This window comes from Protopterus annectens, chromosome 1.part2 (assembly GCF_019279795.1).
Source record: "Protopterus annectens isolate FY-2018-M chromosome 1.part2, PAN1.0, whole genome shotgun sequence".
Taxonomy (NCBI): Eukaryota; Metazoa; Chordata; order Ceratodontiformes; family Protopteridae; genus Protopterus; species Protopterus annectens.
In genome coordinates, this window is record NC_056727.1 from 440,110,985 (window position 1) to 440,137,815 (window position 26,831).

General features: G+C 45.8%; 1 protein-coding gene across 1 annotated transcript in view; it reads left to right on the top strand.

The window, feature by feature from the left end:
* LOC122789432 (cofilin-2-like) overlaps window positions 1-24,142 on the top strand; it is a 177,594-nt gene extending 153,452 nt beyond the window's left edge. The window contains exon 4 of the mRNA XM_044056891.1: window positions 23,189-24,142. Coding sequence (XP_043912826.1) covers window positions 23,189-23,307 — 119 coding nt within the window. The 3' untranslated portion in view covers window positions 23,308-24,142. The remainder of the gene's footprint in view (window positions 1-23,188) is intronic.
* The last annotated feature ends 2,689 nt before the right edge of the window (window positions 24,143-26,831 follow it).

Genomic DNA, 26,831 nt, shown 5'->3' on the forward strand with positions numbered 1-26,831 from the left:
GGACAGGTCCACCTCCACTCAAGGTGTCTTGACCTTCCTCTTCTTTCTCCATCAAGGCCTTCACCAAGTCTAAAGCAACCATGCACCCTAAGAGACCAGTTACACAGGGCCCATCTCCAGGCCCCATGCCGAAGAGACAGATTCTTAAAATGGCTGAGGATTTAATTACTGTAATCGGAGATTCTCAGCCACCTCCGGACAAAAGGCCCAGAGTGGAGGAAGATTCCCCCTCCTCTGATCAGGGATCCATTATTTCAGAACACTCTCAGGAACAGGCTTACTCCCCTTTTGAATCCTCTGATGCAGAGGAGTCCATTCCTTCTGTATCCCCTGAGGATTTCTCATTTGGGGAAACTTTGCATACCTTAAGGGAACACTTACACTGGGAAGGCTAGGATTATTCAGATTCCAAGAAAAGGCTCAGGGAATGTCTTTTGTTACCCCAGCACAGGCCTCTGACTATACCTCCTGTCTTGGACATCCTAGATGATTACTCGGAGGCCTGCCTTAACCCGGACTCTCTACCTCCAGCTCCAGTTAAGCCTGACAGGTACTACAGGGTTCCTGACTCGCACCAATTTCTTTACAAAAGCCATGCTGCTGACCTAGAAACCATCTCACAGGGACCCAAGGGAGTTAAGGCTTCCATTGCCGAAAATCCATTGCCTTCCGAGAGAGATTCCAGATCCTTAGAAAGGTGGGGAAAAAAGGTACATACATCGGCTACCTTAACCATGAGGGCCTTAAACTGTCAGTTTCATATGCTAAAATACCAACAGATGTTCTTCATCTCACATTGCTGCAGTCCTAACACTTGGGTAGTCCGCTGTCCCAGTCGGCCCGAATACCAAAGTATAAGGCTGACGTCGGTCAAGGCGCATTTGACTGACATCAGAACGTCAGGGTACAAATGCGCATGACCGACGTCATATCCTCAGTCTTTTTTGCCGCATGGTCCGATGCAGAAGCAGTATTGCGAGTGCAGGTTGGCGTTCTGAAATTTTCTGAAGTCGGAATTTCAGACCGAATCAAAGTTGGCTAAGTACCCCGTTGGAGAATATTTTGTTTTTTCTTGCCTCAGTATTTAACCGGATGTCAGAAAAAGTGAATAACTGTATTTCTTGTGGGAAACAGATACCTCATAGAGATTACCATACATTGTGTATACCTTGCTTAGGGCCTGAGCACGACGTTGTTGGCTGTCGCTCTTGTGCTAGATTTAACAAACGCACTATTAAGAGAAGATTAGATTGTGCCAGGTTAGTTTTTGGGAAGCGTTGTAATTACAACATGCCGTCGGATGCTCCGACGCCCGCTTCGTCTAAAAAACGCAAGGACAAAGTAGCGAAGCCTAGGGTGGAAGAACCGTCTGTCCCGGACGTCGGTTCTTTAGAGGGCTCGGTGGAGCCGGTGGTTCTACCAGAAGTTCCTTTGGATTCTCAGGGTGAGACTTTACTGTTACAAGATGTGTCCTCTCAGGAGGTAGGCCAGGCTGAAGGGGCTTCTCAGGTAGCTGTTCTCCCCTCCCTTCCTAAGGTGGTTAGGCCCTCCCCTTCTGTTTCCAAGGCTCCTAGAGGTAGGCCTGGGTTATCTTCAGTGGGGGTCTCCCCTAGTTCTTCAGGGTCTCTGCCTAAGAAACATATGCTTAAAATGGCAGAAGATTTGATTACTATGATTAGAGGTTCTTTGCCCCCCCCTGATAAGAGGCCTAGGGTGGAACCTGAGCTTGAAAGTTTTGAGCAGTGTTCGGAGGCTTTTGAGTCTTCGGCTGAAGACTTGCAGGAGTATCCTCCTTATTCTGATTCTGATTTAGATGACTCTACACCTTCGGCTTCTCCTCCTGAGGATTTTTCTTTTTCAGAGATCCTTCATTCCATGAGGGAGCATTTTAAATGGGAAGGTCAAGATTTCTCTGATTCTAGGAAAAGGCTTAGGGAATTTTTGTTTCTACCCCAGCATAGGCCTTTAGCTATACCTCCTGTTCTGGATGTGGTAGAGGATGTTTTTGCAGAGGCTTCCCTGAACCCTGATTCTTTGCCTCCTGCCCCAGTTAAACCGGACAGGTATTCTAGGGTGCCTGAAGCTCATAAGTATCTTTTTAAGAGTCCCAGGGCAGACCCAGAAACTGTTTCTCAGGGCCCTAAAGGTGTTAAGGCTTCTGTTGTTAAAAATCCTGTTCCTTCTGATAAAGAGGCAAGGGCTTTGGATAGATGGGGGAAAAAGGTGTATACTTCCACTTTAGCCATGAGGGCTTTGAATTGCCAGTTTCACATGTTGAAATACCAAAATTATCTCCTTTCACAATTGAAGTCTAAGGTAGATGCTCTGGCGGAAGGTATTGAGTGTAAAGAGTTGCAGGATTTAGTTCATGTTTCTGAACAAGTGGGTAAGCATTCCTTGCAATGTGGTTTTGATGCTGTACAGGCCTCTTCGAGGGTGGCAGCCACTGGTTCTGTTCTTCGCAGGCACGCCTGGCTCAAGGATCAGAATTTAGCTGAACATGTAAAGACAAGGATTTTAGATGCTCCTTTACAATCTGATGTGTTATTTGGTGCCTGTGGACGCAGTTTTAAAGAAAATGGAGGACAAGGCTAAGTCTATGCAGACTGTTAAAGATTTTTTGCAGGTTCAGCCTCCAAAGTTTAGTAGAAATTGGCCTACTAAGGGGTGGACTTATCCTTATGATTCTCAGTCTAGGGGTAGATCTAGACGTGGTAGGGGCAGAGCTCAAGGTTCTTTTAGGCCTAGAGCAGGCAGTTCGCCTGCCCAGTCTTCTGGTGAGGGCAGGGGTCAGTCCTTTCGTAAGCAGACCCAATGACTTGCCTTTTCAGCTGCCAGAGCCTTCTCGTCTGGCAGCACCTTTGGGAGGAAGGCTGGCACTTTTCAAAGAAAACTGGAGTGTTATTACCCAAGACAGATGGGTATTGGATATCGTTCACCACGGTTACAGGTTTTATTTCCATACCTTGCCTCCTTTCAAAGGCATGCCAGACATTCCTCCTCTACAAAGAAAAGAGGCTCACAAGCAAATTTCTCTGTTGCTCCAGATAGGGGCCATTCAGCCGGTTCCTGTGCCAGAAAGGGGCCTAGGATTTTATTCTCGCCTGTTCCTAGTACCAAAAAAGGGGAACACGTGGAGACCAATTTTGGATTTGTCTATCCTCAACACTTATTTGGACATTCCCAAGTTCAAAATGTTGACGTTACAACAGCTTTTACCTCTGCTGGGCAAAGATCACTGGATGGTAACTTTAGATCTCAAGGAGGCTTACCTTCATGTGCCTATCAGACTCAGTTGCAGGAAGTATCTGCGTTTTCGAGCTGGAAATTCCCATTATCAGTTCTCTGCATTGCCCTTTGGCTTATCTACTGCGCTCAGAGTATTCACAAAAGTTCTGGCTCCAGTTGTAGCTTTTTTCAGGCTAAAAGGAATACAAATCTATCCTTACTTGGACGACTGTATGATTCTGGCTCAAGAAAAGTACGAGCTTCTTCAGCATTTGGATTATGTGATAGCAGTGCTAAGATGCCTGGGGTATTCTGTGAACGAAATAAAGTCCAGTCTAGTACCCTCTCAAGACATGTGCTTTCTGGGTGTGACTGAATACAGCAGCCCAGATGGCCTTTTTAACCCCGGACAAACAAAAGAGTCTATCCCTTTACTTCCATCAACTATCTCATCAGTCCGTGCTGACTGCAAGGACAGTCCTTCAAGCATTAGGGTTCATGGCATCTTGTATTCTGGTGCTTCCCAATGCCAAACTGCATATGAGGAAGCTACAATGGTATCTCAAAAATGTATGGACACAGCACTGCCAGGATCTGGACACTGTCATTCAAATAATAGCTTGCATTCAAAAGGAATTTTTGTGGTGGGCTCAGGAATGTCACCTAAACAAGGGACTCTCTGTGACCCGGCCAGAGGCGAGTCAGATTCTAACGACAGATGCCTCAGACATAGCTTGGGGAGCTCATCTGAATGGAAAGTGGATACAAGACAAGTGGCCTGCCAGACTACAGCATCTACATATCAACATGGAGATGTTAGCAGTCCAGTTTGCATTGAAGGCTTTCAAGGAGTTACTTCTTCCAGGGCAGGTGTTGATTCTAACAGACAACACAACTGTCATGTGGTACATCAACAAGCAAGGGGGAACACATTCTTATCCTCTATGCAGGCAAGCAATGATTTTGTGGGAGACTGCGCTCAGCTTGCAGCTTACTCTTCAAGCAAGGTTTCTGCCAGGAGCACAGAACTCCTTAGCAGATGTGTTAAGCAGGCAAATCATGGATCCCCACGAGTGGAAACTGGATCTTCATGTATTTCAAAAATTGACAGTGTCATGGGGAACTCCAGACATAGATCTGTTCGCTTCTCCACTAAACCACCAGCTGCCAAAGTTTTGCACGAAAAGTTATCACACAGCTTGGAAAGTGGATGCTCTTTCGTTCAGTTGGGAAAATCTTCATGTGTATGCCTTTCCACCTCTGCCTCTCCTCCCAAAGGTACTCCTAAAGGTCAGACAAGACAAGCCAAGGATGATTTTGATAGCTCCAGATTGGCCTCGGCAGCACTGGTACCCATTACTGAGGAATCTGGTAAGAAAGCCTCCATGGCCTTTACCTTTGATTCCACACCTTTTGTCTCAGAGGGACGGTCATCTACTCAATGTCAAGCTTCACTCTCTTCATCTAACAGCCTGGCATATTCTCTTTTGAACCACAGCAGGTCTCAACTTCCTCAACAAGTTTTGAATGTAATTACGGAAGCCAGAAGACCTAGTACACGTAAGGTGTATGCAGAAAAATGGAAGAGATTTTTATTTTGGAGTGCAGCAAAGGATTTGGATGTTTCTGAGCCTAATTTGAGTGTGGCTCTTCAATATCTTACTGAGCTATTGGACAAAGGTTTGTCTTTCTCTTCCATTAAGATTCATGCTGCAGCAATTTCAGCTCACTATGATTGTGACCCACCATTGTTTTCTCATCCTTTGTTCAAGCAATTTCTTAGAGTGGCAAAGAATATAAGACCCCCACTAAGAGCTCCTACTCCTGCTTGGGACCTCAATTTTGTGTTGGAGAAACTTACTCTACAACCTTTTGAGCCTGCGGCTACTGCTGAGTTGAAATACTTGTCATGGAAGACTGCCTTTTTGTTGGCCATTACTTCTGCAAGAAGGGTTTCTGAATTGCAGGCCCTTATGGCGGTGGAGCCTTTTTTGATTTTTCATAAGGATAGGGTATCATTACGTACTAATCCTTCATTTATGCCTAAGGTGGTTTCTAGTGTGGCTTTAAACCAAACTATTCATTTGCCTACTTTTTATGCAGATCCCCAAAATAGGGGGGAAAAGATTTTGCACACTTTAGATGTACACAGGCAGTTGCGTTATTTAAGCAGGACTAGGGATTTTAGGCAGTCTCAGCAGTTGTTTGTTTCTTTTGCTTTGAGTTCTCAGGGCAAGCCTGTGTCAAAACGAACTATTTCTAAGTGGATTGGGTTTTGCATTGCATTCTGTTACTCCCATCATGGCAAAGAGATTCCAGCTGGGATTAGGCCTCATTCCACTAGGGCTACTGCCACTTCAACAGCATTTCTAAGGGGGGTGGCAACTAAGGATATTTTGGAAGCAGCTACTTGGAGTTCAGTGCATACTTTCTCCAAGCATTACCACCTTCCTCTCTATTCTAAGTCCAGGGCTGGTTTTGCCACTGCTGTGTTGCAGGGCATTTTGGCAGCTCCTGCTTCATTGTAGCTTAGCCATCCTCCCTTACCTCTGCTTTGGGATTCTACCCAAGTGTTAGGACTGCAGCAATGTGAGATGAAGAACATAGTACAGTTTTGTACCTACCATAAATGTAGATGTTCGAAGATCCACATTGCTGCAGTCTAATTTTCCCTCCCTCCTTCCCCTCTGTGTTTAGGGGTGGTTGTGTGGGTGAGGTTCTATTTTTTGTACATTTGTATATATTGTACATATTTTAGGCATAGGAGTGTTTTGGTGTTTTTTGGTTTTGGCCTTATCTTTTTAGGGTCTTCTGACATCTGGGGCAAGAAAAGACTGAGGATATGACGTCGGTCATGCGCATTTGTACCCTGACGTTCTGATGTCAGTCAAATGCGCCTTGACCGACGTCAGCCTTATACTTTGGTATTCGGGCCGACTGGGACAGCGGACTACCCAAGTGTTAGGACTGCAGCAATGTGGATCTTCGAACATCTACATTTATGGTAGGTACAAAACTGTACTTTTCTGTTATCTCAACTGAAAAGTAAAATGTCACAACCTGAACAACCAGACTTGAAGGAGTTGCAGGATTTGATGCATAGTGCAGAACAAGTGGGTAAACATACCTTACAATGTGGTTTTGATGCTCTAGAGGCCTCATTTAGTGCTGCTGTTACAGGCTCAGTCATACGCAGGCATGCTTGGCTCAAGGAACAAACCTTGCCTGATCATGTCAAAGCTAAATTACTAGACGCCCCTCTTCAAAAGGATGTACTATTTGGGGCAAATGCTGAGGAAGTATTATGAAAAATGGAGGAAAAAGCTAAATCAATGCAAACTGTGTGAGAATTTCTGCAGGTTCAACCTAGAAATTGGCCTTCCAAAAACTGGTCCTTTCCTGCCACGGACAGACCCCAAAGAGGCAGATACAGGCGCCTGAGGGGCAGAGGACAACCACAAGGATCGTACAGAGGCAGACAGTGGCAAGCTCCTACACCAAGAGGTGGTGAGGACAACCCACAATCTTTCAGAAAGCAAACCCAATGACTTTCCCCTTTGCAGGCCAACCAGGTTTCAAATGGCAGCCCCCTTAGGAGGAAAGCTGGCACTTCTCAAAAAATTGGCATGTCACACAGGACAAATCCTGGATATTATAAACAGAGGCTACAAATTCCACTTTCATACCGTTCCAAAAATGAGGCATGCCAAAACTGCCACACAATCAAAGAGCAGAGGCACAAAAGCAAATTTCAGATCATATAAACATGAAAGCTATTCAAGAGGTACCTTCACACGAACAAGGTCAAGGTTTTTATTCCAGGCTATTTCTGGTGCCAAGGAAGGGAAAAGATTGGAGACCTATTTTGGATCTTTCCATCCTAAACACATTCCTAATCGTACCAAAATTCAAGATGCTCACTCTACAGCAACTTCTTCCCATGCTGGGCAAGGAGTCTTGGCTGGTAACATTGGACCTCAGGAGGCATACCTGCATGTCCCAATCAGACAAAATTGCAGAAGATACCTCAGATTTCTTGCAGGTTCAACCCATTATCAATTCTCTGCATTGCCCTTTGGCTTATCTACTGCGCCCAGAGTATTCACGAAATGCCTGGCATCAGTAATTGCCTACTGCAGACTTCAAGGGATACAAATATACCCTTATTTGGATGACTGCCTGATCCAAGCGGACAGCAAGCACATTCTTCCGAAACATCTGGCTTATGTAATAATGTTATTAAACTCTCTGGGATACACAGTCAACAAAGAGAAATCAAGGCTAATACCCTCTCGAAATATAATTTTCCTGGGTGCCAATTTGGACACACACACCCAGATGGCCTACCTCACACCAGAGAAGCAGGGGCAACTAATTCAATACTTCAAAACACTGGCAAATTGCACCAGGCTGACTGCAAGGAAAATCCTGCAGGCTCTGGGATTCATGGCATCTTGCATCTTGCTAATCCCATGTGCAAAGCTGCATATGAGAACTACAATGGTACCTAAAAAACATATGGTCTCAACACAGCCACAGTTTGGAAACAATAATATCACTACTTCCATGTCTGCAAAAGGAATTTCTGTGGTGGGTTCAAGCATGCCAAGCAAACACAGGTCTTCCATTCAGCAAGCCTCAAGCAAATCAAGTCATCACAACAGATGCCTCTGACTACGCCTGGGGGCGCACATGACAGACTGGTGCATTCAGGGCAAATGGTCCCAAAAAGAAAAGCACCTTCACATCAATCAAAAAGAAATGCTAGCAGTAATAAATGCTATTATAGCTTTCCAGGACCTTCTACAACCAGATCAACTATTGATAAGAACGGACAACACCACAGTTATGTGGTACATAAACAAGCAGGGAGGAACACATTCCTATCCCCTATGCAGACTGGCCATATCACTTTGGAACATGGCCATGGACTTGCAAATGGAACTACAAGCACAGTACTTGCCAGGCAAGGAAAACACGCTGGCAGACAACCTAAGCAGGAATGACAGATCCACACGAATGGATGTTGCATCCAAAAGTTTTTACAGAAATAATCCAAGAATGGGGAAGGCCAGACATAGATCTCTTTGCCTCCCACAAAAATCATCAATTGACAAAATTCTGCTCAAGGACCTTCCACCCAAAGGCCTGGAGAGTGGACGCTCTTTCAGCTCGACATCAATGACAGTTTATGCCTTCCCGCCTCTTCCTCTGCTGCCCAAAGTCCTATTGAAGACCAGAGCAGACAGACCAAAGATGATCCTCATTGCTCCGGGCTGGCCAAGGCAACACTGATACCCACTCCCCACTCCTGAGGAGCCTGACTCATTCCCCTCCATGGACCCTGCCTCTAATGCCTCTTCTGACTCAGCACAGCTTCAAAACTCTTCAGTCAGCAACACTCAATCTAGCCACATGGAAGATTCCTTAGCATCACAGCAGGCCCTACTCTCCAAGGAGGTGCAGGATGTCATTTTGGAGGCCAGAAGGCCATCAACTAGAAAAGCTTACTCTGCAAAATGGAAACGTTTGTGTCTGGAATGAGAAAGGGCCAGAACCCTGGAAAACTGAATTTACCTCAAATACTACAATATTTGGCTGAACTACTAAGCAGTGGACTTTCGTTCTCCATCAAAATCCATGCCTCGGCCCTTTCTGCAGAATACAACACTGATCCTACTCACCCTCTTAAGACAGTTCCTCAGAGGGGCTAAGAATTTAAGACCTCCAAGGAAACAACCAATACCTGCTTGGGATCTAAATTTCATTCTGGAAAAACTGACTTTGCCTCCTTTTGAGCCAGCTGCTTCATCAGATTTGCAATATTTGTCCTGGAAAACAGCTTTCCTTCTGGCTATCACTTCAGCTCGTAGAGTTTCAGAACTACAGGGCCCTCATGGCTATGCAGCCTTTTATCATCTTCCATCAGGACAGTGTTTCATTACGAACCAACCCTTCCTTTATGCCTAAAGTGGTATCCAGGGTAGCTTTAAATCAGGCCATACATTTTACCTACTTTTTATCCCAATCCTCAAAACAAAGGGGAGAGATTACTACATTCCTTGGACATCCACAGGCAACTGCGTTATTTGGACAGAACAAAGCCTTTCAGAAAATCAGACCAGGTATTTGTGGCCTATGCGGTAGGAGCTCCAGGAAAGCCAGTTTCCAAGCAGACAATCTCAAAATAGATAGCCCACTGCATACGCTTTTGCTATTCCTTTCATGGCAAAACTGTTCTACAGGCATTAGAACTCACTCCACAAGGGCCACAGCCACCTCTGCAGCCTTCCTCAGAGGAGTTCCTACCAAGGATATCTTGGAAGCAGCCACTTGGAGTTCTGTGCATACCTTCTCCAAACACTACAACCTACCATTATACTCCAAATCTAGAGCAGGCTTTGCCACTGCAGTCTTGCAGGGCATTTTGGCTCCTAGTTCCACCTAGTGCCTACCACCCCTTTCTTAGCTTTGGGATTCTACCCATCTGTTATGACTGCAGCTGTATGCACGATGAACGTAGTACAGTTTTGTACCTACCATAAATGTAGATGTTCGAGTGCTAATACAGCTGCAGTCCAGGTTTCCCTCCCTCCTTCCCCTCTACGGGTATTCTTTTATGGTGTATTTGCTTGCAACTACTGTTTTTTTTATTATATTGCATTACTTCATAATTTTATGTATTGCCTTCCTTCTGGGGGCACCTGACATCTGGGGGCAAGAAAAACTGAAGAACATGGCGTCGGTTGGTTCTTTTATACCCCTGTCGCACTGGCGTCAGGGAAGAAGCGACAACAACCGGCGCCGGACCTAGACTTTGGAATACGGCCGACCGAGGACCCGCCTGACGGCAGGAGAACCCATCTGTTATGACTGCAGCTGTATTAGCACTCTAACATCTACATTTATGGTAGGTACAAAACTGTACTTTGAGAATCCTAGCATTGAGCAGTGATACCTTTAGCTTACTGTGACTAGATTTTGTTAGGCCTATCTGTTTGGTATTGCCTAAAGTACTGTAGGACATGATGTTTTGGCCAGTATCAAAGCCTAGTGGCAACAGATTCAGGCCATCCATGACAAAGCAGCGTGGCCCATCAGTCATATTCTCCCAGGCTGACAAAAGTATTGGACCCACTTGGAGTGGCACCAGTAGCCAAGTCAATTAGTCACTCATTTTCTCTTGTTGTGGCATCATCCTTGGAGAAGGTAGAATGTTGCTCTGTGCTAGGCTCGTACCTACCTGTGACACATTCTGAGAGCTCTGTCGGGTGTCTTCATATAATCCAGGGAGGTATATCTAGTCATTTACTATCTACATGGACCATGGTTGAGTCATACTGGTACTTGTGATTTAATGATCCAAGTGTTTCCATAGTCTGGCCCCTGTCAGGCAACTGAACTTTCTCAACCTGGTGAGAACATCAGTGCGTCTCTGGAGTCTTCTATGATCAAAATATTGCATTGCGTACTATTACACGGAATAGTTTGTGTTGTGGGAGTTGGGACTCCCAGATGCTGCCTTCAGTGAGTTTAAGGTTTGTGTAACGTTACATGCGAGCACCTCTGCACATATTGGTCTGTCTGGACCTTGATTTGTTGTGTTAAAACTTGTTTAGCATTTTTCTGTATGTGGGTCTTGCCTCCAGTGATTTTTGTGTAAGCTACATCTCGCTTACTGTATTAATCTGTTCTAGAATTTAAGTGGCTGTCTGTAAACATGAGGCAATTGCTACATTACCTCATGATGCCAATGTCCAAGCTGGCTGCAGAGATAGAAAAGTGCCTACCCGTGTTTGCCCATCCTTAAGGTCTTTTACAGGGTAATAGAATGTGCAAGTGGGAGTTGCAGCAGTACACATTCCCACTCTCCCTTTTAGTACAGCCCTCCTCATTTCCAGTACAAAAAAGACAGGATTCTGCAAGTGATATTAATATTTTGTAGTTCCCTGCTCTTTTTTGAGTGTGTTGTCTGAGGTTTCATGACAAAAAATAGAAAGCACTGACTGCACCTCTTGGACATAGAATTGCATGTGTCTTCATGTGCAAGGGCCTGTGCTCTGTATGTAGAGCTCAGTGAGGCTGGCCAATTGTGTGGATGTGAAAGCCCAGCGGCTGATTTCATGTTTGTCATTTTTGCAGCAGCAGCCCAGTCTGAACTTCTGATGTGACAGATTTTTCTCACAATTGTACCTTAATCTTCTAAAATGCTGCAGGGTTTGCAAGAAACTGTGGTTTTAAGGCTGTCCTTGAGCAGAGGGATGAGACTCCCTTTGACTTGTGCATTAGGAATGCCTTCCGCAGTAAGTTGTAAACCCTGGTTGTCAAAGGAATCCTCTTAAATGAGCACTCTGCCTCAGCTTTTTTATAAATTTGAAAAAAAAAGTAGCTATTTGGTAAAGGGTTAACCATTCCTTCATTGATTGAGGTGTTGGCATAATGGTTAACCTTACAGGCACAAGGTGCAGGTTTCCCTTTTCACCTTTGAAGGGAAATTGGATAAGCTTATAAGCTTACGATAAGCTTAGTAAGGCTAGCTAGCCTAGTACTTGCCTATGAATCTGACTCCTTTAAGCCAGGTACATATGCCACAGCCAAGATTGTTCCTTTCCTAATCCTATGTCTTCCTCTCCTGTGTAAGGAATAGATTTCATTCTTCCACCCCCACCCTCACATAAGGCATTAAGGAGCCCTTCTGTTTTCTCTGAAAATATGGCTCCTTCAGTAAGATTCTGTACCTCATGTCTGGGTCTTAAGTGGAGTTAGAGGAAAATGTCAGCCTTGGTAAGTACACAGACAAAGTACATGGCCAGCCTTGGTGAGTACACAAAGTACATCGCCTTTTAAAGTTACTATAAACTGTGCTCATGAATTCTTTACATGTGTGTATACTAAAGAGGCAAATATTGCATACCCATCTCATTTTGGTTGACTTCCTGCATTTGTGTCCAAAGAATTAATTGAAGAAAATGTCAGAACTGATTATCTTCGTTCATTTCGTACTCATGGGTTTTCTGTTCGTCCTCTGAACCGAGCCGGCCATATATCAATCTCATGTCAACCAAAAACTCTCAAGCCAAGATCCTACCCAGAATGCTGTGCTACCGGTTACCTCATATCTTGTCACGTTGCTGTATAGCCGTGTCAAGCCACTCTCTTCAGCTAAGTGAATAACTTTTTGAAAGTTTATATAGTTTCTATTTTTAAGTTTTTCAAACAGTTTCTTGCATTATTCTCCTCTCTGGGTCGGAGGGCTCACCCCCTCCTGCTAAACCTCGTAAGAGGCATTCTTCCTCATTGAGGTCGCTCACTTCATCTCCCTCTGGAGATCGCAGGAAGTCCACTCATAAGGTGAAAATGACTACCACGGCGCTGACACCTGTGACCCTTTCGGTTCTAGGTATGGCACCGCCCCAGTTGATTCTTGCTCCAGCCATGTCCTCCTTATTGACACCAGCACCAGAGTTCCCAGTGCAGACCCCTATGGCTTTGACAGTTCCATCTCAGCCCTTACCGACACATCCATGCAGGTACAGTCTCCTTCGACACCGTTGGTGCAATCCCCTTCGTCTCAGAGTATGACTGTCCTCCACAGTGCAGACACTTTCGGCACTGACATGCTCTTCAGTGCAGTCCTTTTCGGCACAGTCAGTTACCAATACAGACACCTTGATGGCACCGTACCCATTGGTGTAGACACTTGCTTTTATGGTCCATACACCGTTTGACACAATTCTTTGGTACAGACATCCTCAGTTCCGAGCTCTGCACCTCTCGCATTAACAAGGACTATAAGTACTCTACTTTCCTTCCTTGGATAAATTCATTGGTGGCCAATATAGTCCTTTTCAAGAAAGGCCAGAATCGCCGTCTGGTTTCTCTGAGGTTGACCAGGAGCCTCTCTGAGCAAGATGTGTTGCGGCTTGTTGACCAGTTGCTTGTGGCCAGAGGTCTCTCTCAACCGTCTAAACCCACGTTCCCTCCTTAAGGTGAATGTTGTATCTCCTTGAACTCCAACGTACACTCCTTCATCCTTCAACTTCCATCCATCCAAGTATCTATAGCCCATTACTCAGACGGCTTTCCTCCCTCCGACCCCAACAGTGGATCTCACTTTGGAGCCGGAGTCGTCCTCGTGGCCCCCAGTGCATTTTTTTCCCTAAGGTACCCTCCGGGAATTCTCCCTATCTCGCGCTTCATAGTCCTCTTGAGACTCCTGGTCTGGGGGTCGGCTCGTCTGGGTGGGGTGTGACCCCAGTTCCGAGGTTGTCATGCTTGGTTCGGGGCTCTCATCCCTCCTTGGGCAAGCTGGCCTTCCAGGCCATGGAGAGGGCGCTTGCCTCCACTGGCAAACCCTTTGTCAGAGTTTTCTTCCCCCCTCTGTGCTGCAACTCTCACAAGCCACAACCACCGGGCACAAGGGCCTCTTAGTTTCTCCTCCTCAGGAGACCGCATCTTAGTCTTCCTCAGAACCTTCCACTCGGGAAGTACCCCCAAAACTTTGTGCAAGAGGAAGCACATTAACTCCACTGAAGAGTCTTTGAAGCTAGGACTTTGGCAGGGAAGGGTCCCCATGGTCACCCTCTGAGGTGTCCTTTTGTATATCACCAGAGAGGTGACTGGAAGTCCTCTAATCCTTCCTCACAGGAATCAGTATTCCTGCAGGCTTTTCTTGCCTGGCCCCCTAACTCCTGGGTTATCCCGCTGGTGGCTGAGCTTGTCCAGCCCACATGGAAGGCTCCTGACACCCTGGAAGCCATACCATGGAGGCCTGATAAAATCTTATCACCCCCATCTGATAAAACCTTATCACCCCCATCTGAGCATCCACATTGGTCATGCCATGGTGGTGGCTGCAACTAAGAAAGACTTTGCATAGGAGAGCCAAACTGTCCATCCGCCCAACAAGGAGTCCCAGGCGATAGACTAGGGAAGCATGTGATGTTCTTCGTGTTTCACTGTTGCGGTCATCACATTTGGGTTATTTGCCTGCAGGTAGCCCTCAAGTCTGCCTGAATACCAGAGTCTTGGGATTTCTGCATTGGATGCTATCGCTTCCATGATGTCAGGTCGTCAGGGGTATAAAACATGCAGCCGACGCAATTACATCAGTCTTTCTTGCCGTGTGGTGCCCCAAGCAGTTTGGCCACCTCCTGAAATTTTCACTTTTTGAGTTTCAGACCGGAAGTCTTCTAAAAGAGGAGTACTCTTGTTGGGGATCCTTTTTTTTTCTTGCTCTAACAGATGCCAGAAAAAAATTTAATTGTCTTGCTTGTAGAAAGCAAATACCTCAGATTTTCATTCTTACTGCGTCACCTGTTTAGGCCCAGACCGAGACGGCCCTTGCTGTCTGTTTTGTGCCTTCTTCAGCACCTGAACTATTCGTTGTCGGGCTGTTTTTGTCACTAAATTCTTTTGCTCTTGATCTCCCCCTCAAAAAGACCAAGAACTGAATTTCCTTCTGATAACTCTGATCCTTCTGATTACCAGGACATACCCTCATCTATCTGAGGATTCTATTGCAGAGGATTCCATTCCCTCTGCTTCCCCACCAGAAGATTTTTCTTTTGGTGAAACCTGCATACCCTTTGGTAGCATTTCTGCTGGGAGAGCCAGGACTACTCAGTCCAAAAAGTGACTTGGAATTTTTAAACTTGCCTCAGCACAGGCCTCTAGCTATCCCTCCTGTTCTGGAAATTGTAGCTGTCTTCTTGGAATCCAGCCTTACCCGTGATACTTTGTCTCCAGCTCCCAGGAAACCTGACCGGTACTATAGAATACCTGACTCCCACAAATTCCTCTAAGAATCCTACTGCAGACCCAGATACCATTTCTCAGGGACCTAAAGGCATTAAGGCTACGACAGCCAAAAATCCTACCCCTTCGCACAGGGATTCTAGGGCTTTAGACAGATGGGATAAGGTGGTTTACACCTCTGCTACTCTTGTCATCATGGCTTTAAATTGCCAGTGTCATGTTAAAGTATCAGCAGCATATTATGGAACTAATTAAACAGAAAATGATTCCTGATTGTGCAGAACACAAAGATTTACAAGAATTGATGCATTCTGCTAACCAAGTTGGTAAACATATTTTGCAATGTGGTTTTGATGCCTTAGAAGCATCTGGGCATGCACAGATCTAAGCAATGGAGTACTCCCACCTCCAAAACTGGGAGTAGTAAGCTGCCATCCTATGGTAAAAATCTCACAATGACTTATCCTTAACTCTTCCAAGCCTTGCCCAAATACTGCACCTTTAGGAGGGAAACCTGTCCTGCATGCCAAAAACTGGGAGTACATTACCCAGGACAGATGGGGTCTTAAAACATTTTCCCAGGGATACAGGTTCCACTTCCACTCACTCCCAACCCCAGGGATACAGGTTCCACTTCCACTCACTCCCAACCCCAAGTGGATGGCCAGACAACCCCCCCCCCCAACCAGTGGGCAGAGGCCCAAAAGCAAGTACTCCCTCTTCTCAATTTCAAGGCTATTCAACCTGTCCCAGCAGAACAAGGGGGACAAGGCTTTTATTCCAGGCTGTTTCTGGTACCCAGAAGAAAAACTGCGTCCTATCCTGGATCTGTCTGTTCTCAACACCTTTCTGGTGGTTCCAAAATTCAAAATGCTTACTCTCCAGCAGCTGCTTCTTATGTTGGCCAAGGATTCCTGGTTGGCAACCCTAAAAAGCTTATCTGCACATCCCCATAAGGAAATTGGTTTCAGAGCAGGCTCGGTGCACTATCCATTCTCTGCACTTCCCTTTGGAATATCTACTGCGCCCAGGGTATTCCCAAAATGCCTAGCTCCAGCCATTGCATATTGCAGGCAGAGAACAATTCAAATTTATTCTTAGTTGGACGATTGCCATTCAGGCAGACAGTCAGGAATTGCTACTACAGCATTGATATTTGTAAAGAGACTTTTTTAAATTCACTGGGGGTACACTGTCAAAAAGAAATCACATCGGGTACCGAGCCCAACAGATTGTATTCCTGGGAGCAAGCTTGAACAAAACTTCCCAGATGGCACTCCTCACTCCACAAAAACAAATTTATTTGACAAACTACTGGCCACCAAAACCCAGCTATCTGCAAGAAAAGTACTGCAAGACCCAGGGTTCATGGCCTCTTGCGTTCTACTAATTCCATATACAAGACTGCATATGAGGAAACTTCAGTGGTACTTAAGTCTCTAGTTTCAACATTCTCAGGACCTGGAAACAATGATTCCTATCATTCCTTGTCCAAGGATAGAGTTCCTTTGGTGGGCAGAGGCCTGCTACCACAAGGGACTCCCTTTCACTCAATCCCTTGCCGCCCAAACCCTAACTGACTCATCAGAATATGCTTTGGGGGGGGCTTGCATGGCAGGACAATGCATTCAAGGCAAATGGAACCCAAAGCAAATCTACCTGCATGTCAGTCAAAAAGAAATGTTAGCTGTGCAGAATGCTCTGACAGCCTTCAAAGGCCTTATTCTTCCAGGACAACTATCGGTAAAGACAGACAACACCACAGTTATGTGGTACATGAGCAGGGAAGAGCCCATTCCTACACGCTGCTAATTAGCTATGGCTCTGTGGAACACAGCCTTGAGCAACCAAGTGCACCTGCAAGCTCAATTCCTGACAGGCAAACTAAATTCACTGGCAGATGACTTGAGCAGAAATCTCATGGACCCACACGAGTGGAAATTGGAACCCAAAATATTCAAGCTTTTGAGGGACAGATGGGGGGGGGGCACCAGAGATGGGCCTCTTTGCTTCCCCTCAGAACTATCAAGTGGGCAAATATTGCACCAGAACTCCCCACAGCCAAGCTTGGAAAGTGGATTCCCTGTCCTTTTACCTGGGAAAGCCTATCCACCTATGCCTTTCCCCCTCTGCCCCTCCTCTCGGAGGTTCTACTAAAGATAAAACAGGGCAAGCCTAGGACAATCCTGATTGCACCCGACTGGCCATGCCAGCACTGCTACCCTCTTTTTGTGCTGTCTGACAGTGTCACCATGGCAACTGCCTCAGACCCCTTCCTTGCTGTCCCAGCAGGAGGGACAGATTTTGCACCTTCAGCTCCAGACCCTAAACCTAGCAGCCTGGCTCATCCCCTGAACTCATTACCAGCAACTCAGTAAGCAGGTGCTGGATGTCATTCTGGAGGCAAGGAGGCCTAGTACTAGAAAATCCTATTTGGAAAAGTGGAAAAGATACTGTTCCACAACTGTGCCACAACTGTGCCCAGCTTACCTCATATACTAGATTACTTAACAGAAATGCTCTACAAGGGCTTATCCTTCTGTTCAGTTAAGATTCATGCCTCAGCCATCTCTGCTCATAACGCAGAGCCACCCCTCTTCTCATCCTCTGGTCAAACAGTTCCTGAGAGGAGCAAAAAAATCCAAGACTCCCCAGGAGAACTCCCACTCCAGCCTGGGACCTTAACTTTGTATTGGAAAATCTCACGCTTCTGCCCTTTGAACCTGCTGCTACAGCAGAGTTAAAATTCCTCTCATGGAAAGTGGCTCTACTTCGAAATCATTTCAGCAAGAAGAGTGTCTGAATTGCAGGCCATTATGGCCGTGGAACCCTTCATTATCTTTCATGCAGACAGGGTTTCCCTCAGGACCAACTCCTCTTAATTTATGCCCAAGGTGGTATCAAGTTGGCAAATGAATGGACTGGTTTAAAGCCACACTGTTTTCCCTAATCCTCAAAATAAAGGGGAAAGGATCATTCACTCCCTGAGCGTGCACATGCAGCTTATGTTCTATCTGGACAGGACTAAGCCTTTCAGAAAATCTGACCAGCTGCTAGTCAGCTTTGCTGTGGGGGCAGAGGGCAAGGCCATTTCAAAGCAAACCATTTCTAAATAGCTAGCACACTGCATCCATTTCTGCTACAAATATCATGGGAAACCTACCCCACAGGGGATCAGAACACATTCCAGTAGCGCTATATCAACCTCTGCAGTTTTTCTTGGGGGGAGTCCCTACCAGGGACATCCTGGAAGCTGCAACCTGGAGCTCTGTACACACTTTCACCAAGTATTACCACTTGCCTATCTCTTCTAAATCCAGAGCTGGATTTGCCACAGCAGTCTTACAGGGCCTGATTGCCATCCCTAATGCTTCTTAAATACCTCCACCCATCCTCAGCTTTGGGAATCAACCCAAATGTGATGACTGCAACAGTGAAACACAAAGAACATATTACAGCTGTGTACACTTATAAATGTAGATGTTAGTGTTTTAACTGTTGCAGTCCTGGTTACCCTCCCTGCACCCCCCTGACTTCTCTTTACTTCTACCTATCTCTTTTGATTGGTATAGATTATATCAGTGGTATTTGCTTTTTGCTTCCTATTTTGGGGGCTCCTGGCATCTGGGGCAAGAAAATCTGATATAATGGTGCCGGATGCACGTTTTATACCCCTGATGTCCTGGAAGAAGCGACAGCATCCGATGCCGAAATCCCAAGACTGGTATTCAGGCCAACTGAGGGCTAACCTGCAGGAAGATAACCCAAATGTGATGACCAACAGTGAATGCAACATCTACATTTTATGGTAAGTGTACACAACTGTACTTTTGCTTCGACCTTCGCCGGCAGGTCTTTGAACTATTTGGCACTGCTCCAGATGGATCTTATCAACCAACTCTCTGAAACCTTGGCAGGAGCGGTTTCTGATGAGGTCTGTGACAACATAGCTTCTCAGCCACCCTGGAGTCCATTTCCAATTCTTCCATGCATCTTATTTCTCTCGCAACGGAAGGAGTGGCTAGAGTGTCAGGCACAGGTGTAGTCACCAGACGTACCTGGATGCACCTTTGCGGACTCCTTTAAGGCTTCCTTCATGATCGCCCCCATTGAGGCTGTTTTTGTTTGGCCCTAAAGTTAGATACGATGGCAAGGTGCGAACAAGATGGCAAGACCCTGTCTGCTGTTGGGTGTCGCACTCCACTCAACGATTCTACTCCAGAAATCAGAGGAGCGGGAAGATGTGGCACAGGAAATCACAGGGCTCTTTCCATGACGCACGTGCCGAGTTCTCCCCTAGAGGCAGAGGTGAAACTCCAATGGAAGACTCCCCTTTTGGAGCAGAGGAGGTCAGAGAAACTGGTGTTCCAGAGATTCTTTCTCTGGCCAACCCTATCAGCCCTCCTGAAGCGTTGCTAGACTGCTCTCCTCTGGAAGCAGTCTGAGGTCATTTCTCCTTGTACCCCACTGCCTGGTGAAACATAACCACAGACTCTTGGGTACAAGGGATAATATCTAGAGACTATCGCATCCCCTTCCATCTTTGTCCAACCTCATCCAGAGTATTACCCGATGTTCCACCCAGTCAAAAGGAAGCAGCAGCACACGAAATCCAAAAGCTGCTACAAAAAGGAGTCTTCCAAACTGTACCCCCAGACCAGATAGGATCCGGTGTTTACTCTGTTCTTTTTAGTGCCAAAAAAGACAGGGGACTGGAGACCAATTCTGGATCTCGGCACACTGAACAAATTTATAAAAACAGAGAAATTCTGGATGGTCATGGTTCAGTCTATCCTTCCTCTTCTGGAGAAGATGATTGGATGTGCTCTGTATATCTTCAAGATGCGTATTGCCACATAAAAATGGACAAACGCTCAAGACGATACCTGCTTCTGCATAGGAGCCAGTCGCCACCAATTTCAAGCACTGCCCTTCGGTCTCTCTACAGCCCCCAGAGTGTTCACCAAATGCATGGCACTGGTTATTGCTCTGTTGCAACTTCAAGGATTCCAGGCATTTCTATATCTAGACTGGCTCCTCACTGCCTCCACCAAGCATCTACTGGAAGAAGGTCTGCACTACACTCTCACAGCACAATGCCTGGCAATTACTATAAACTGGGAGAAGTCCAACACGACCCTATCCCAGTTTTTGGAATTCATCGGGGTACTGTTGGGCACTTTCACAGCATCTCTTGCGGACCGCAGGCTTCAAAGAATAAGGCAAACGGGTTCAACTGCTGCTCTGTTGCCACAAATCTCCCGCTTGAACTATACTCCAACTCTTGGGGTCAGTAGCAGCCACGATCACCATTGTTCCTCTAGCCAGATTCCACATGAGGCTCCTTCTCACTCAGTGGTACCCTCTAGAACATCCTTTGTTTTTTCAGATAAGTGCAACTCGGAGATGCAAGCAAAATTTACTCTGCTGGACGTCCTGAAATCCCCAACAATGGTCTCTCCCCTTCAGCCCCAAGCCACAGTGACCATGGATGCCTCCCTGATGGGGGGGCTATGTCCGGGGGAAACTCTATCCAAGGCACCTGGTCTGAGACGGAGGCCCTTTTGTATATATGTCCTGGAACTGAGGGTGGTGTGACTAGCATTGCAAGCATTTCATTCCATCCTTCCATCAGGGACTATTGCAATCCAATCAGACAACATGCCAGTGGTCTGGTATATTAACAAGCAAGGGGGCACCAGATCTTGTCCATTATGTCGAAAGGCCTTGAATATGGCAATGGGCGACTGCTACCAACCGCTTTCTAATTGCAGTGCACATTCCTAGGAGCTGCAAAGTTATAGCGGACAGATTGAGCAGGTGCTTTCTACAACGTCACGAGTGGTCCCTCAGCCCTGTGGTCCCTCAGCCCTGTGATAGAGGCAAAAATTTTCAACCGTTGGGGCCAGACTTGCTGCAATCTAGTCTCCTCCCCAATCAACTTCAAATGCAGTAACTATTTTGCCCTGACCCCCCCCCAGGGACAGTCTGAGAGATGCTCTAGTCCACGCTTGGCCCTCTGGTCTACTTTATGCTTATCCTCCTCTCCCCCTCTTCTGCCAGTTTGTGAAGAAAGCACAGCAGTTCCCTTCCTCTGGCCTCACCTGCTAGATCAACCATGAATCCATCCCCAACGTTGATCTCCCATCCACCAGGTCTGACAGCCCTGAAGCTGACAGCTTGGTTTCTCCACTTCCAGTGATTGCCAGGCAGGAAAACCTCTCATCCCCAGTGCGCAATATTCTTATTGCATCTCATAAATCGTCCACCAGACTACTCTATCTCAATAAATGGAAAAGGTTTTCTTTCTGGGCAGCAAATAAACAGACCCCTTGTCAGCCCCAGTTTCGGTGGTTTTGGATTACTTCTCACCTTTTCCACTCTGGGGTGTCTGTCTCTACTACTCATGTGCATTTAGCTACCATTTCGAATTTCCACACTGGTTTTCAGGGTTCGTCGCTCATGTCCCATATACTCTAACACTTTCTTCAAGGGGGTTCTTCACCTAAAACCTCCCTTAGAACCAGCACAACCTTGGGATTTGGCCTTAGTCCTGCAAGCCTTAACAGCTTCCCCCTTTGAACCTGCGTCTTCATGTGATTTAAAATATCTCTCGTGGAAAACTTTTTCTGATTGCAGTCACATCGGCCAGATGCTTGTCAGAACTTCAAGCCTTGTACATCAAACCTCCCTACCTAATCTTCCATAAGGATTAGGGTATCACTGAGAAGTAATTCTTCCTTTTTACAAAAAGTGGTGTCAGAGCAGTCTGTCAACCAATCTGTTAATCTTTCAGTATTTTTTCTTAACCACCCCAACAGGGGAGAGCAGGGGAGAGTATTGCGGTGGTGGTGCTTCTGTAGCGTTGTCACCTCACAGACGTTGCCAGTTCGATTCTCAGAGCGTCTTTCTGTGTGGCGACGTGCGTGAATGGGCATTCCTTCGTTGAAGGTTGTGCGTTGGGCCCGGCAAGCCAGTACGTAAAAAATCTACTGCCAGTCAGTAGCGGACCGGAGTTCTGCTGTGGTGACCCCTAACCGGGGAAAAAGCCGAAAGAGACAAAAACTCCAACTCCACCAGGGGAGAGTATTGCCTGCACTCCTTGGATGTTCATGGGCAAATACGATTTTATCTAGACAGAACAAAATCTACCCATAAATCAGACCAACTATTTCTAGCTTTTTCTGGACCAAGACTAGGTAATCTAGTCTCCGGTTACATTGGCTTCATGGTTGAGAGATTGCATTACCTTTATCTACAGTAAGAACAATGTCACCTTGCCTCAGAGTAAAAGCACATTCTACAAAGTCCGTGGCAACTTCTGCAGCTTTCCATGCTAAGGCTTCCCTCAATGATATTTGCTCAGCTGCAACTTGGGCCAAACCTCATACCTTTATTCTTCATTACAAATGAGGTAGAGCTTCTTTTGGCTCCATGGTGCTCAGGAATGTCCTTCCATGAGGGCCACCCAGGGATACAGGTACTTGGGGACTCTGTCCCATCAATAAGGAATGAACGAAGATCAACAACATCAGATAAAGAAGTTATGTCTTGCCATAATGTTCCATCTGTGTTTATCTTGGTTCATTCATTACTCCCCCTCTGGAGGTTCCTGGTTGATCTCGTATACTCCTTTATTGTAGGTCTGTTATGACCAGAGGTAGCCTTCATTTTTGTCTGTCAACTTGCAAACTCTATCTGAGGTAACCGGGAGCAGACCGTTCTGGGTAGGACCTTGGCCCGAGAGTTTTTGGGCTGAAGCGAGCTTGATATATGGCCAGCTCTGTTCTGAGGACTTACTGATAACCCATCAGTAATGAATGAACGAAGATCAACAACACATGGAATGTTATGGTAAAACATAGCTTATTTTTTTTCTCTTACGCTTGAGACCTATTTGGTGCTGTTGCTTGTTCACCATAGGCTGCTGTACTTGGCTCTGAAAACTAACTTGCACTATGCTTCTAATGGCTAACACTGTTATTACAGGCATTAGTAATAAAATGCGTAGGCAGTTGCATTTTTCAAATGTGAAAATGAGCAAGGCTGTAACTTGTCACACTTGCAGTGGTCCTTATGTTGCTAGTATCAGGTAATGTTTTCTATCTAAAAGTATATTCTTGTTTCTGCAGTGCTTTTGATTTTAATCCCATATAAAAACCTTTTATGCAAATCTTCTTTATTCCTGTTCTATTCAAAACAGGTACAAGGCATATGTGGGCTTGCAGCAGTACAGAAGAGCTCAAGGACTATGTCTACTTGGGTGAAAAACTTGGAGCTACTGAAATAGAAGGCAAACCTTTGTGCTCGAGGAAAACTTAATCATGCCACTTGTATGTTAATAGTAGTGTAGCATTACAGTGGATGCTAGCTGGATGAACCCTACTTTTAATTTGCCTGCTTACTGGCCAGCTAATCTGCATTTTCATGACCATTCCAGATGTACTTCAATTTACTGAAAAGTTGAGATTGGTACTAAAGTTTGTCCATTAGACATTTTGCTTAGAATATCTGCTGTTCTGACATTCCATGCCTTGTAATTATTTTCAGCCAGTAAATTTTCACTCTGTTGCAATGAATTGAAAAGGAACCTGGTGTAAAGCATTGCAGAGATTGTTACACACATGGGCTTGCATATCGTGGGGACTTTAGGTGAAACTTAATTTTCCTGTTTAAGCTTTTGAAGGGCTAGCCTACTTGCTTGTACCACTCTACCAGGTGTTTTGAAAGTTGCATAAGTATTTCAGCAGTTTTGCTCTTGATGAACTAAGGACAGCACTTGGTAAACTTGCACATTCTATTGGCAACTTGTGATTGCCACTGTGCACTGAAGAATCCTTGACACTGTTTTGCATTGGACCACTCAATTCATTTAATATAAAATTGGACCATTAAATGAGAATTGCACATGTCATCTACAACCCATCAACTTTTACTGCAGCACAGTGATAGTTATGATGGAGTTCCATTGTGTGAAGCTTTCTGGCTAGAATATTTCTGTCCTTGTACAGATGTTGAATTGTATTTGGGGACCATTTAAACTGTCTTAATCTGTCAATGTGTGAAGTTAGAATTTTGCAGTATTGCTTGTAATAAAGTTGATTAGTCCTGCAGTGTGTTTATTGCTGGTGGATAAACTTGTTACTGACCCAAGAAACTGTTGTACTGTAGTGCTTTAAGTGGACTACATTGTATGTGTAGAGTACACAGTGTGCTGTATGACTAGAGAAGGTCACTTCGCAGTACTTTGGTCACCCCACTTGCTTCATGTCAGTATTTTGAGAGACTTGCACAGCCATCATCGCTAGAAGCCTTCAGTTCTTGCCAATTTCAGTGCTTCACATCTCAGAGTTGCTTATATTCGTGGCTTTTCAATCCTCCGCAGAGCCAGTAAATTTTTGTGTAGGGAAATGTAAACTCTGTTCACTTAAAATGATGCAACTAATCTTTCCCAAGAAATTTAAATTATTTTTTCCTTTCCATTTCATTTGATGGTTTTGTGTTTTGGCTGCTACATGCTTATCCCTCAAATTTTAAAGGGCAGTTGTGGGTCAGCAACTAACTCAAGTTCAAAAGGGAAATTTCATGGTTTCTGCTTGAGGGAACTGATTTTCAAACCACTGCTGAACCTAAGGAAATTCTTCAGCCATTTATGCTTCTGAAAGATCTTTAGATTCTGTCAGATTCTGTCTTCAGCCTAAAGATTTTGTCGTAAGTGGACATTACTAACGCAATATTCCTTACTAAAGGGATATCCTGCTTTTACTGTAGTTGTAATATCTGGTTAGTATATGAAAGACTTGGGCCCTTACAAGCACAGTACATGTGTTCTACATCCGAGACATAAGGTACATATTTGGAGTAAGACTCAAAATCCTGTGAGTTTTGCCACCCATCTGAACCTTTTTTTTTTTTTTTTTGGTCCAAGTTCCTGTTTTAGCTACCAAACTGAAGGCAGAGAAGTACCCCATTGGGGGCCCTTTTTCCATTTCTCTTGTTTTTATTACTTGTTTTACACGTCTTCAAGAAAGAGGAAATAGGAGTGTGGGAGACAGATGTCTCAAAGATATTCAAGCAGTGCCTTTTCTGTTTAGGTGCATCCACAGTCACACGCTTGCAATATTTGCTAGGCCTTCATACCCAAGATCCTGCACAGCTATCTGTTCTCTTTATCCATGTAATCTGCTTCTGAAGTTTGTTGGCTCCAGTAGAGCGTTCCATCCACTCGGATGTCATGTACCAGAAAAGTCCAACAAAGATGTGTGTTCTGCTGTCCAGCCTCTGCTTTGGACGTCTTTGTTGGGTCAGGTGTAGAACCAAAGAACTGTCTGGTCCCAACACCCGTTCACTTTCTCAACCCCATTAGAGGCTGACACCAGGCTGGGTGTCTGAATGTCTACTTAGACAGAGTGTACATCTGCTACAGACAGGTGTGGGGGAATGCAGCTTGTATCTGTAGGGCCTAGGTGAATTGTTCATATGCTAGTCTGGGAGGAAGTGCCTGGATGTCCTTCAAGAATGCAACTGCAGTCATAACATATGGGCCGTCCTGCCTCAGGCAGCCCTTGGTCGGCCGGATTCCAAAGTCCGGGCCCGGCTGGTGTCGCCCCCTCTCCAACGTCAGAATGGCTGGAGTACAAAGGCATCGGCCGACACCATCTTCAGTCTTTCTTGCCGCGCGGTGCCCGAAGCAGAAGCAGTTCGCAAGTGCCGGTCGGTCAGCTCCTGTGTTTACAGTACCGAAGTCATCTAAAAGCTAAGTACCCCGTTGGGGAACATTTTTTCTTGCCTCAGTCGATGTCAGAACAAATTGAGAAAGTTAATTGTTTGTCTTGTGGTAAACAAATACCTCATAAAGACTTCCACTCTTATTGCCTTCCTTGCCTGGGCCCAGACCACGACGTCTCGGCCTGTGCTGCCTGTGCCTGCTTTAACAAGCGCACTCTCAGGCGCCTGGTGTGGGGGAATGCAGCTTGTATCTGTAGGGCCTAGGTGAATTGTTCATATGCTAGCCTGGGAGGAAGTGCCTGGTTTCCTTTTTGAGGGTAGGCAGGGATGTCCCTCAAGAATGCAACTGCAGTCATAACATATGGGTTGTCCTGCCTCAGGCAGCCCTCGGTCGGCCGGATTCCAAAGTCTGGGTCCAACGTCAGCTGATGTCGCATTTCTCTCAGTCAGAGCGGCTGGAGTATATAAGCATCAGCCGACGCCATCTTCAGTCTTTCTTGCCGCGCGGTGCCCGAAGCAGAAGCAGTTCGCAAGTGCCGGTCGGTCAGCCCCTGTATTCTTCGAAACCGAAGTCATCAAAAAAGCTAAGTACCCTGTTGGGGACCTTTTCTTGCCTCAGCCAATGTCAGAAATTACTGAAAAAGTAAATTGTTTGTCTTGTGGTAAACAAATACCTCAGAAGGATTTCCACTCTTACTGCCCCCCTTGCCTTGGCCCAGACCACGACATCTCGGCCTGTGCTCGCTTCAACAAGCGCCTCTCAGGTGCCGGGCGGAGTTCGCTGAAGACTTTTTTGGCGAAAAATTTGATTATACAATGCCGTCGGAACAGACAACGCAGACTCCTAAGAAACGAAAAGACCGGACCGACATCCTCTGCCCGCGTCTTCAACAGACACCACGCCAAAACTAACCGTGAGTGCTCCGGTTCCCTCTGAGGCGGTTATTCCACCGCTCCGAACCGAAGACACCGCATTACTTATACCGGAGGCCACTCCGCCAGTTATTGATTTTCCTCCGGATACCGAAACGGAGGAAATGCCCGAGACCATTGCTGTTGATAAGGTAACTCCTGCACGTGGAGCGGCTAGGCCTCCCATGTCTATCAAGGCCTACACA